At 43.9% G+C, this 12,764-nt stretch overlaps 1 protein-coding gene across 1 annotated transcript in view; it reads left to right on the forward strand.

Moving 5' to 3' along the window:
* Nucleotides 1-4,276: 4,276 nt before the first annotated feature.
* The window catches only part of CHN2 (chimerin 2), a 162,141-nt gene continuing 153,653 nt past the window's right edge, over nt 4,277-12,764 (forward strand). Inside the window, exon 1 of the mRNA XM_027639212.1 lies at nt 4,277-4,732. Within this exon, the coding sequence (XP_027495013.1) occupies nt 4,684-4,732 (49 nt within the window). The 5' untranslated portion in view covers nt 4,277-4,683. The remainder of the gene's footprint in view (nt 4,733-12,764) is intronic.

Below are 12,764 nucleotides of genomic sequence, written 5' to 3' on the forward strand. Positions count from 1 at the left end.
TAAATGCATTTCCTCCCTTTCCAGCTAAGCAACATAAACATCAAAGGAAGGATTAGCATTTTAGGTCTTTGCACACTAAATCTTTGTGTCATATGTCTTGCTGTCTTGCACATACCATTTATATTTCTATACCTATTACATAATCAGAGCAGTGGGCCAAACATCTTTACTTTCCTCTCATTTACATAATTAATTAAATCCCAACATTTTTGCCAAGTTATCTACACTCACACTGAAATAACAACTGCCAGTTTTCATCCTGAAATAAATTCGTTAACTAGGATTCAAACTCCTGTCCTCCCTGTCAGGCAAAAGTTTATGGCATATAGTAAGCCATTACTCCTCTGCTGTAATAACCCAGCAGTCAGATACAGTGGATTATGCCAGATTCCATAAACATAATCTGAGATGCTATAAAACCAGAAGGGCCTTAAGGATTGTACTGCAGCCACCTACAGAGGCTTGGCTGCTGGAAATCAACACGAAGTGTATTGGATGGAGAGGGCTTAAGGCTGAAGAGACTCAAGACATGCTGGTTTCAGGCCAGATTCTTATAGGAGGGCTCTTACGAAATGGCTCCTGTATAATAGAGATTTCAACAGCTGAAAGATAGTGACATAAATTATTGTCTGCCTCAGATTAATTTTTTTCAGATGGAGTAAGCCAGGCTGATACAGAGATTCATGTTGCTGCAGGCCCCATCTAGTGACCTTTTTTTTTTCTATCTATACTTGTATTTTAGATCTCTTTTTTTGCAGCAGGAAGCATTCTGCCAAGTCAATAAAATAAAAGAAGTTCTAAGCAGAGGCCTTTGCCTCCCCTGTGAAAGTGCCTACTATGTCTACAGTTGAATGAGAGGAAACCAGGATGTTAAATTCCTTGATACTTAGCTATGCAATAATCCATTCGGTCAATAGGGGAAAATATGGCTTTTTGAAGGAAAGAAGCATAGTTCTGCCCACTTTCCTTTATTTGTTATTTCTAGGTTTTCATCCTGCTGTCTGGGGGAAGGGTGACTTCCTGCTTGCTTTTATCACATGGTAACATTAAAAATTATATATCAGCTGGGATTTGCCTTCACAAAGTTATTACAAGTTAGCTATGATACTAATGACCAAGAAGCAAGCAGGTGGCCTACCTAATAATCTACGGAGGCTTTGTTTTGAAATAAGGACACAAACCAGTATATACCAGTCATCTGGGGAACCAAGGCCACACCAGAGGCCGCTCCATAATGCAAAAGCAGCACAGTCATGTCCTCAGCTGTCAAAGTCACTATGTTTTGCACTGATGGCTCTCCAAATGCAGGTCATCATCCTGCTTAGACTCACAATTTCACCAAAATACATTGTTCCATCAGAATTTGTGCGACAATGAAATTGTGCATGTACCCACATGTCAACAGGTTCAGAATTACACTGTGAAAGAAAGTTACTTCCAAACGCAATTTTACGTATTTTTGTGTTGGGTTCAATAGTTCTTGGGCTGCAACATTTATTGTTTGCTGTAATTCCATGGTATTTACTAATTTTTGGTTATTGGAGAATAAAATGTGTGTAAATTCTAGCTTGAACAGGAATTCTACCATGCAGAAATATGAGAGTGGACTATTAGCGCACAGAAATAACCTTTTATGTATTTTCTGGTATTTCCTTAGAAATATTTTTCTGAGTTCCTCAAAACTTTTGGAAGCTGGGACTTCTCATCAAAGTGCAGATACTATGGAAGCAGGTTACATTTATTTCTATAGGGAGAGTAAAGTGGACCGTTTTTATCAGATTTATATGAAGCATACACTTGTGAAAAGCCCAGGAACAGTTTACATCACAGTATCTAGTTTACAATTTAAAGTTTATTCTTGATATCTGAGTATTTGTACCACTAGTAATGGATGAATTTGGGCTCTGCACAAATTACACTAGGACAGAATCTGCTCACATTTTCTGCAAAATAGAACTGAGATTATATTGGAATCTCTTTACTTTGCACTTTTTACACATAACAAGGCTACTTTTGCGTCCTTTAAATTTGCTTCCCCTTTGATCTAGTAATTTCCCCTCTAATTTCATGGGGTTTATGTTCTTTGCTCCTAACAAGAAAAAGGCCATCCTGTCTTGAAATGCGCAAGTTTATTTTAATCTACTGTACATTTCACTTAAATTTATTAATTTACCTTTCAATGTTGTAGAAATTGAGGTTACACAACCTTGTACCTGCAGTTACCACAAAGATTATCAACAGTTGCCTGTCCTTCAAAGGTATACACATTCATAACCAGACATGTACAGACTCACTGGCTTTGGACAAAAAATACTCCATTTGCAATTATTGGAATACCTGGATTAGTTACTCTTTGAAGAAATTCCTCTCTTGATTTATCCAGTTTTATGGTTGGAAAGAAAATTTAAAATTAATTATGAAAATTCTTTCTATCTGCAAAGTCTCAGCAGAGTGAGGAAGTTTTCTCTCTTTTAGGTTATTTGCCCCTTTCCCTGCAGATTCTGCAGGTTTTGTTAACACCATCATATTTTACCAGTTGCATGGGACACATTTCTGACAGTTGCTGGAGAGACACGAGGGCTAGACAGAGCTACACTAGGGAGGGGAAAATGAAGACATAACAGACTACAAGGAGGCAAATACTAGAAAGAAAGATATAGCAGGAGGAGCAGGAAAAACGACCACGTAGGAGACAAGCGAATACTATTCAACTATTCAAAACAACACAAACACTGAGTGAACAACTTACTAGTACAATCTTGATGTTTACTGTATTATTACAGTATTTTCCTACATCCCAAGCATCAACCTGTTTTTATGACCTATCTGCCTTTTTCAGTTTGTCCTCAACATTCAATCTTTAAAATACATGACACGAAATATTTGGCCAAAGACCAAAAAGCAGTGACACGCCTGTGCTGTTTTTATGTCTGTAAGTGGCAATTTACAGATTAATAGGAGTTGGTTTAAAGCTCGTTACTTCTCGCACGGAGCAAGACGTCATTACAAAATAAAACCTGGAAAAGCAAGCTGGCTGCAGCCGCGTTCCCACCGCTCCCGTCAGGAACCGCACGGGCGGTGCGGGACCCGGCGCCCCGCTGCCGCGGCAACGGGGATCGCTGCCGCTGGTGTCTCCGCCGCTAGAGGGGGTCTCGGGACCTGTTTTCCCGAGATAAAAATGGGAACCGACTACAGGGTCTAGGGAGCCTGGACTGGATTTTGGTTGCGGGAGGAAAGGAAAGCGGCTGGGCGCGGGTTACAGAGCGAGCGGGCGGTTTGCACGCTCGTCTGAGACACGGTGTAGCCGGGTGGGTAAGGCTTAGATTGCCAAAGGAACTTTAATGGGCTTCCTCGCTCCCGAAGTAACTTTGTCTTACAGACTCCCTGTTACGAAACATGGAAGGCTTTCATAAATCAGCGTCATGGCAAATAGGTTGTAAGCTTCTTACAGATCCCGTGCCAGCGAGACTGTGCCATGCCACTCGGGTGCCCACCTTCCTGTCGTCTTCCCAGCCTCGTTTTATAAATTGAGATGGAAGCTTTGGCTGGCGATAAAGCACTGCAAAGGGAACAAGAAGGGCAGGAGGAAGCCTCCAAGCGATGCTTTCTTGGCTCTTCCCCTTTCCCACTTGCACACTAAAACACAGGGCAGCGGCCCAACCTGGCTGGCCACAGACCCATCATAGCCCCGTTGGATGCCTGGCAGCCGCCCCCCGTACGCCCCCAGAGCCGCAGGGACCGGGAGTGCTCCGGGAGGAGGTGGGGGGATAGATCTTAATTGTGGCCGGGCCGGGACCCGGCAGCACCCGCCGTGCACCTGGCAGGGAAAATCCGGTGTTGGTGTCGGCCGGATTTCTGTGTTTTTTTTTTAACAAAACGGATGCCAGGAGGGAGGAAAAAAAAAAATAGAATAAAAAGGAAAAAAAGTGAGAGTGGGAGCGTGCCAGGCGGGAGGGGGAGAGCCGCGGGAACAGAGGGCAGCCCGCGGGGGAAGGAGGCGGACAAAGGGCGGCGGGGCGCGGAGCCCACACTGCGGCACGGGTGAGGGGGCGCCAGGCCGAGGCGTTCAACAGGCGCTGCCGCCCCGCCGGGACGGGCGCCGGCACATGGCAGGAGCCGCGCTCGCCGCCAGCCCCGTGCCAGGCGGCGGCGGCGGCCGGGAAGGGGCTTGGCCGCCGCTCCGCGGGGCTGCCGCGCCGCCGGGGCTCGCCCGGCCGGGACCCACCCCGCCCGCTCAGCCGGGGCCGGCAGCCCGGCCGGCAGCGCCGCCGCTTCCTTTGTGTGCGTGAGGGGAGCTGCGGCGGGTCCCCCCGGCGGGCTGTCAGCGCTGCCCGCGAGGAGGCGGGGAAGGGAAGGGACGGGAAGGGAAGGGAGGAGGCGAGGGAAGGCGCTGGCAGGGCGGCTCTGCCGTCCCCGTCACAAGGTAAGCCCTGCTCCCCAGGGCGGAGAGAGGCGCTGGAAGCGCCGCGGGGCCCTTTCCGTGACCTGCTGAACGGCTTCGCCCAGCCCCGGAGAGCGGGTCACGGCCGCCTCCTGCTCCCCGGCGGCGCGGGGGGCCGAGCGCGGGCTGCGGCGGCGGCGCTGCGCGGCTCCGGCACTTTGCGATGGGCAGGCGGCAGCGGCGGCCGGACAGCAGCGGGCGCCGACGCGGGGCTCGCAGCTAAGGGGCGAGGAGGAGGGACCATGGCCGCATCCAGCAACTCCAGTTTGTCCGGCTCGTCGGTTTCCTCCGGTAAGTTTCTCCGGCGAGCGCCGCATTTCCCCGCTCCCTCCATTTTAGCAGGGAGCTACCTGTGTGCAGAGCGCCTCGCCGTCCCGCCCGCCCCGAGCGCCCCCGGCCCCGCGGCGGCAGCCGCGGTGCGCCCCGAGCCCCGGGCGGGCGGTCCCCCGGGGGGCGGCGATGCCCTGCCCGGGGTCGGGTGTCCCTCAGGCGGCGCCGAGGGGGGGAAGCCCGGCCAGGGGAGGCACGGCGGGGCCCGGCTCGCCTCCCCGCCGCCCTGCCGTGTCTTTGTGTGGGTCGAGGGAGAGGGAAGCCCTGCTCCCTCTCCAGGGGAGCTGCATACCTCCTGGCTCGGGCAGGGGCGCGCCCGCGTCCCCGGTGCCTCCGCAGCCGGCACGTTACCGCGAGCTCCCGCCTCGGCTTTTGGGCGGGCGAGGGTGTTCAAAGACCACCGCGCCCTGCTGACGGGCATCCCCTGCCGTGCTCCCCGCGGGGCGGGACCGGCCCCGTATCGCGCCCCAGCTCATCGCGGTGCTCGAGGGCGGGCGGGGGGGGGGTGCCAGACGTGCCCGTTGCTGGGCGTCGTGGCACACCTCGTGTTTTGAGTACTTCTGCAAGACTGGGAACAATTAAATTCCCAATACGGATAAAAAAATGCTCCAGGTGACGGACCGCCCCAGGGTTTCCGCCGCGGAGGCCGTGCCGCGGGTGTGCGGAGCCTGTGCCTGCTCTGGGGTTTTGGGGGTGCTGGGTTGAGCGGCGGTGCGGTACGGCTCGCTGCCCCGCTGCCCGGGAGAGCTGGCTCCGCTGCAGACCCGCAGGAAGGCAGAAAGTTAGGGTGCATTTTTAAGCAAGGCAGCCTGAAATTGAAAGCAGTGATGTAACAGTACCGCTGCCTGCTGCTTAGCTCACAAGCTGTTAATACTTAACTTATGGGAAACTGGCTGAGAATACCATCCTGGCATTTTAGTGGGCTGAAGAAGTAAATAGAAGCATGAACAACTTTGGGGTTCAAGGGACTTGTGACTCAGTGTTTTATTTGAGGTGCCAGATTGAGAATTTGTAAGAGCGCTTCTTAAACATAGCAATATGTGCTGTGAAAAGCAGACAAGCTCCTTTGACTATCAATACAACTCTAGAAAAATATAAATAAATCTAAAAGGCAGCTATGTTTTTTTAAAGATGATGTATGTAACTTGCACAACATATTCTATGTCACTGTTCCAGCCTGCAACACTTACAGTCAGATCCAAAGAAAGAACTAGGTCCTAAAAATAAATATTTATTCCAACACTTTTAACAGAAAACACAAACACTGCAAGTCCTAATCGTCTTAACTAGAAAGTACCTGAAAGAAGTTGGCACGAGAAATTCTGCCTTGTGTTCACATTCACAATGCAAGAGTTGCAAGACTAGAATGAAAATAAGCAAGAGTCAAGCCAACTTCATAGCTTCTTAGTTAAGGTACTCATTTGGGCAATGTGATTTGATTTTATGCATCATTTCTATATTTTTACATCTAAGTTATGTCATAAAACTAGAAACAACTTTAAAAACCCACACTGGAACCTGGGACTCTCTTGCTTGATACTTTAACCATTAAGGTGCGGAAGGGTGTCCCCAGCTTGGGGCAAGTGTGTATCTTTCTTGTTCCATGAATCTCAGGGTCTTTCTTGCATACTGTTCCAGTGTCTGAGGAAGGATGCTGGGTGCATATCTCTGAATCCCTCTGGCTTTACTGAATCTAGGCTCAAAAATCTGTCTCATGAATTGACAGATGTGTCTCCCTTCCACTCTTGGTTTAAATGCCTGAAGTGCGAGGAAGAGTGGGAGTTCAGGCACGTCCTTGGTCTGAGCAGTTGAAGTCATCCAACTCCAGGTGGCCTGCTGTTCAGCAGGTAAATCTAGCACCAACTTAACATCAAAGCAAAGGAACCAAGCTCTGGGCTTTAGATGTACATCATTAAAAGTCAGGGCGTTTGACACTTGACAGGACCCTGCTTTTGTATGAACCCTTAGCTATGGCCTACAACAATTTATGGTTTATCTTTTGTTTTGTATTTTTACAAGGATGAGCATAGCTGAGCCTCGGCTCATGCTTGGGGCTCTTAGATGCCGTGGTAGTAACAAGTAACAAATATTGTCAAGTACTCCATAAAATAACTGAGTACCCTTGGCTTTCTTAACTTATGACCTTGAAGTGTTTTTTTTTGTTGTTGTTGTTCCATTACATTCAGCCTATATTTCTTCTGTGAATATACTAATCGGAAGTTAAATTTGCTGCTGCATGATAAAGTTTCCAATATTAGCAGACACACCATATCTGACTGTGTGCAGCTGTATTTTGGCTGGCTGTGGTTTCAGTTCTCAGAACTCAGCAAGTCTTACAGCATTCTATTTACATGATCTAACCAAACAGTCTTGCTTTCAAGTTTAATTTAGTAGAATTTATATGTATGTTTAACTTGCCAATATGAAAATTTACAAATAGTACAATTATTCCTATTCCACAGAAGAGGGAAGGTTATACTACCACAATATATTCTGCTAGTAGAAAAAGGAAGTGAAGTTTGAGGCTGATAGAAGAATACCACGCTGCAGAACTCACTTCTACCACTGGCTTGATGCTTGGCCTTGATCAAACTCTGTTATGTATTGCAATCTTGAAGAGCACTTCAGAGTTTGTCCATCTCATAGGGAACTTCTGAAGCCAAATTAAAGCATAGCTCATATAATCCTTTCAGATCTTGAAATAATCTAGAAATGATTACCATATTTGCAAATGCATTTTTAGCTTCAGAAAAAAAGTCTTTTTTTTTTAAAAACATGGCCATATACAAAGATTCTGACAAGTAATTGACCTATTTATCTTGAGACCATATAAATAATTCAAGTTTGAGACCACTGTTAGAGTTTGCTGTTTTTTTGAGGTAGCAACTGAAGGTACGTGTTGTTTGTATCCTTAAATTAGTGTCTATAACATCCAAATATATGATTAGGTTTCAGCACTAGGACATGGTACTTGAGAAATTGTAGGTGTTTTAAGAACTTCTGGGGTTAATAGCTGACTTGTGTATGCATAAGTACAAGTTGAATTGGTTGCTAGCCAGGTTCTGGCCCATCTAAACACAGTATAGTGCAGAGCACCTCCAGATTCCTTCTAGTCTCATCAAGCATTGGGTCAGCTTCTGTTGCCTATATGGAAAGATAAGGGCTAGCTAGACTCTGTCTTAAAAGAAATAGAAAGTTTTATTGTCTGAGTGCGAGTAGTGAAAATTAGAGTTGAGTGGCAGATGGGAATTTTCATTCACTTTTTTAAAGGGATGATTTCTTCTATCTCTGACCAACCTTTCTTAAAATACAGATAGTTCTTCTTCCTTAGGCAGTGGCTGTCTCTAATATTCTTTACAGGTGAGCACAGATCATTTCTGAAGTAAGGTTTCTGCTTCAATACTTACTAGTTCATGTCAATAGGAAAAAAACAGTTAAAAGATATTTAATGTGAGAAAGCTTCCCAATAATTTTATGGTGTGGCTATTCTGCTTGCCTGCTTATGTTTCTGTAAATGTTCAAATGGGATTTATGGTCTTCACTTGAACTTCTGTCTGCATTAAAAACCAGAATTTGGTTCTGTTCTGGAGTGGTCATTTATAAGCACATAAGTGGCATGACAAGGGGGTTAGCTATAGCTTTTGTATGGATTGCGAGCTAGCATGCATGGAGAGCTATGACTTCAGCTATCAACTAATGGTAAAGCAAGTATTTGTACTTAAGAGTCTGTTGCTCTTTTGATTTCACAGCTGGAGGATCAGTCCCTTCTTCAGAGCTTGTGCCTGCGGTCTGTATACTTGTCTCAACAACCACTGTGAGGCTGCTAATTATAGCAGTTCGATAGTATTAGCTACTTGTCATAGGCTCCATCTGAGAGAAGCCTACGAAGGACTTTTTTCAGTAAGCTAGCACTCACTGGTAACAAAATCTACAGGGGAGCCACGGGTATTTGTATTGTATTTCTTCATATACAGCTCTCTGCTTTTGGTAGCAGAACTTAAGCTGCTCTGACTATCAACAGTTGTGTTTGAAGGTGGCTGGGGTAGAAAGAGGCATAAAATGCTGGGGGAAGAAGGTGGGCTTGATAAGCAATAAGTTAAGTATTCTTCTTTGGACCTTGGGTAAATCTGCACACCATATGAAAAGCTGAAATTATAATTACTTTCATTGGGAATTCCACTTTCCTGTAATCTCTTTTTTAGTGCATGCCCAGGTGATCTATTAGCTGTATTCCTTGCAAATTCCTAAATTTTGTTCTTCTCCCTAGATGGAGTGCTGATTTAATCACAAGCAGCATCTTTTCTTTCTGCCCTATCCTCTAAAGAGAACTGTGCATGTTTCTGTGCTTTCTTTCATGCTGTGGTCTCCTTAAAATAGACATTCCCTTGCTGTTCCCCAACTTAGTATTGACTTTTATTCTCACTCATTCTGATCTTTCTTCTTTAAAACTTTGTTGTTGTTGTTGTTGTTGAAACTTTTCAGCTTTTTTCCTGGCAAACAATTCACCTCTCCCACTTAGTCGCCAGCTGCCTTCAGTTTCCTCCACCCGGTAGCCAAATACTGATTGTACACGATTGATGAACTTGAGACTCGACTTTCTGGAATGTAAATAGAAGCTTGAGTGGAGACCTTTGTGGCTGTGCCTGCTCTGCTTCTCGAAGAAGCAATAAATCCTAGCCCAGCTAGGCTCAGTGCAGTGGTATTCCTAAACATTGAACATCTTGGCCTTCGCACCGTCCAACAGTAGTTCAAAGGGGCTGTAATTCCAGCTGCCTTTAAAGCTTCAGTTCTGCTTGAAAAGTCTTGTGCCAGATACCCTCCCTGTAACAGGTGGATAGGTTAGATAGCTTGGGCTATTTATCAGGTAAGGGTCCACACTGAAGGTGAATGAAAAAACAAGTTTGCTAAATGATAGTGTGTAATCAGGCTTTCTCTGACAGCAGGACTGAGAATGTGCCAAAACCTTTACATGAGTCTGAGCCTGTCTGCAGGAGTGGTAACACTGCAAGACCTTGGATGAAGACCCAGACCCAAGGCAAATTATGTAAATATATGTGCCAGTGTACCCAGTATTTTGGTTTTTTTCTGTGAGATCCAAAGACAAATTTGCAGGTGTTAGGCTGAAGGGATATTTCAGCACCTTTCTTGTTCCCATCTGCATTGACGCTTCTTCCTGTGCTGTAAGCATTTTCAGTAATACCTGTCATTAGACCAGGTGATGGAGTTGAAACACATAGGCAAGCTTTCTGCTGGGGGCCTGGAGAAGGGCTTGTGTGTTTTGTCGAGGTACTTTTACTTTTCAGCTGTGTCTACTGCTCTAATAAAAGATAGCTGCTTCTCCCCAACCTCTTGTTTTTGTAAACTCAGATACCTGTGTAGAAGTCTGCTTTAAGTCTTTTAAAATCACCAATTATTGATGATTTTTTTTAATTGAAAATCAAAAACTTTTTCTGTCTTGAAGCTCAGGGAAAAAGCCCTTCAAGTATCATTTGCACAGTGATCCTCATTTAATTAATATTGAAGTTTATGGTTCATAAATTAATACTTGTAATAACTTGAAAGGCAACAAAATTTTTTTTTTAATAAATGAACATATGTTGTTTAAAGGAAACATAGTTCTCAATTATGTATTTTCACATACACTCTACATTTTGAGAAGGATTGAAAAAGCTTACCAAGAGAAGAAGAAAAATCTTTGATAGTTCCAGTTACTTAACAAGGTCAAAATAAAATATTAAAAGCTCATGACTCTCTGGGGGTCATGAAGGTGCTATGATGTGAAATAGGCAGATATACTATAAAAATGAAAATCAACATAGACTGATTTTAATTAAGATGCAAGCCAGTGAGAAGAAATGAAATTACTATCGTACAGAGATTCAGAGAAATTCTAATTGGGAAAAAAGATTAGTAAATGATTTTTATAGATGTTTATTCTCAATGATTTAATAGAAATAGTGTTGTGAAAATGGCACATGAAAGCTATTTAAATAATGCTGTCATTATGCTGATAAGGTGCTACTTTTGATTTTTAAAAGGGCAGTAAGAGTTCTTTTTATTTCTGTTCCTCATGCCAAGCTTCTGCTGACCAGGGTGTTCTTGTCTACATTAAAGCTGAAGTCTTTTGTATTTGATGATTATAAAGAACTCACCATTCTTATTAAAAATAATAAAAATTCAAAATGGAAAAATGCCAAAATACTCCATTAGCTTATATTGGTACTCTGTAAATCAAAAGTCTTATTCTTCTTATGGATCTGCTTGTCTCAAAGACATATGTGAAGGATCAGGCAAACAGTCTTTCATGCTGTCATGCTGATGACCTTTTTGGATATCCGTTCTATTGATGAGTGAGTTCTTGCCTTCTGTTTGATGGTTCTAAGGAGGCTTAGTTATGCCAAATACCCAGCAATTGTAGGCAGGAGTATTTTACATCAGTGAGTCTTATACTGAGTCCTCTTGCATCCCCATGCCCACAGAGTTTTACGTGTGTCAAATTATAATAATTTGGCTATTATGGTGCACAGGTAAGTCTTAAACCTGGTGTTTTAGACAAATAATAATCTATTTTTTTTTAAGTTACTTTGTTTATATACATACCTTTGGCTAAAAGGCAGCAGTGGCTGGATTGGCCTCACTTGCAACATTGAATGCTGGCAGAAGGTGTTCCCATGCTGGGGAGCCAGTCTGTTGTCACTGTTTTCTAGAAAAGGAGGAGATTCTTATGAGATTAAATATTTGGAGAATTGTGTGTTAGGGAATGGCACATCAATATTGCACAAAAAAGCTTTTGTTGCAGGGAAATGCAGCAGGATTTATACAAGAAGCTATAAATATGTAATTCTGTATATATCACATTTTTTACAGGTGTAGTCACAGTTCATCTAAGAATTATATACAGTATCTAGTGTAAATATGTAGTTTTAACTGCTATGAATAATAACCCATTCTTGCTTTCTTTTTCTGACCTTTGATTATGAGAATGTAAATTGGAATTTTGCATTTGGAGGTGGTTATTACCAGCAATGAATCATGCAGAATTCAGCAATAATAATTTCATCACCCTGTTTTACTCAGCGATAGTCCAAATCCCAGAGCTGGAGGGTGAGTGTATCCTAGCAGAAGGAAACTGATGTTTGCAATAATGTTCCCATAACATTAACACACTTTAAAGTTTGCTGATGAAACTTGACAACACAGGCTGATGTGTTTGATAAGGTAAGGAGCCTTTTAAGGTTTTTTAAATTCAGAAGAACGCGCGAGTGTCACACACCTTGCTTCTGGTAATATTGATCAAGATCAACACAGAAGAATTAATTTAGTAAATAACACAACTGTTCTGAGGATATCTTTATCAGACAGCCCAGTTCTCCAGAGACAAGGTGTTTCCCATAGGGTGTTATTGCTGACTGTAGGAAGTACTAGGTGGGCCCTTTCTTATCATCAGTAAATCACGTGTCACCTGCTGTGACCTGTGTGTCAAGTCAGATTTCTCAGTTTCTTCTTACAAGATTGTCGTGTAGCTATTCCTCTCCTTCCTTCTCACCTTCTTTTTGGGTGTTTAAACATTGCTTGTAGCTTTTAGAAAAAAACAATATGAAGTGTGTCAGTGGTGTTACACTTTTTATTAAATTGAAGAAGAAAAATGAATGTTAGAAGAGATGGAGATCTCATTTTTTAAATGAGGCTCAGTTGTTGAGCACATGTTTAATTGTTAAAAATTTGTCTTATCTTGACAGAGCAATTGGTTAAATATTTGGCTTTGTGTATGGCAAGGAAGAAAAATGGCAAGTACACATCATGTACAGGCATACTAAGAACAGCCACTGCAAAGGCAGGCAGAAGTTCCTTTGGGAAGGTAATTCTTCTCCAGCAGTGTGCTGTGTGCCAGAGGATCTGTGCTGTAGTCAAAAGCAAAAGAAGTCTAGGAGCTCTTTTCAGCATTAAGTTTGCTGTCAAAAGTCATGGAGTATCTGTAGTAATATTTTTCTGC

This window comes from Corapipo altera, unplaced genomic scaffold, assembly GCF_003945725.1.
Source record: "Corapipo altera isolate COAL_440 unplaced genomic scaffold, ASM394572v1 44, whole genome shotgun sequence".
In the NCBI taxonomy this organism is placed as follows: domain Eukaryota; kingdom Metazoa; phylum Chordata; class Aves; order Passeriformes; family Pipridae; genus Corapipo; species Corapipo altera.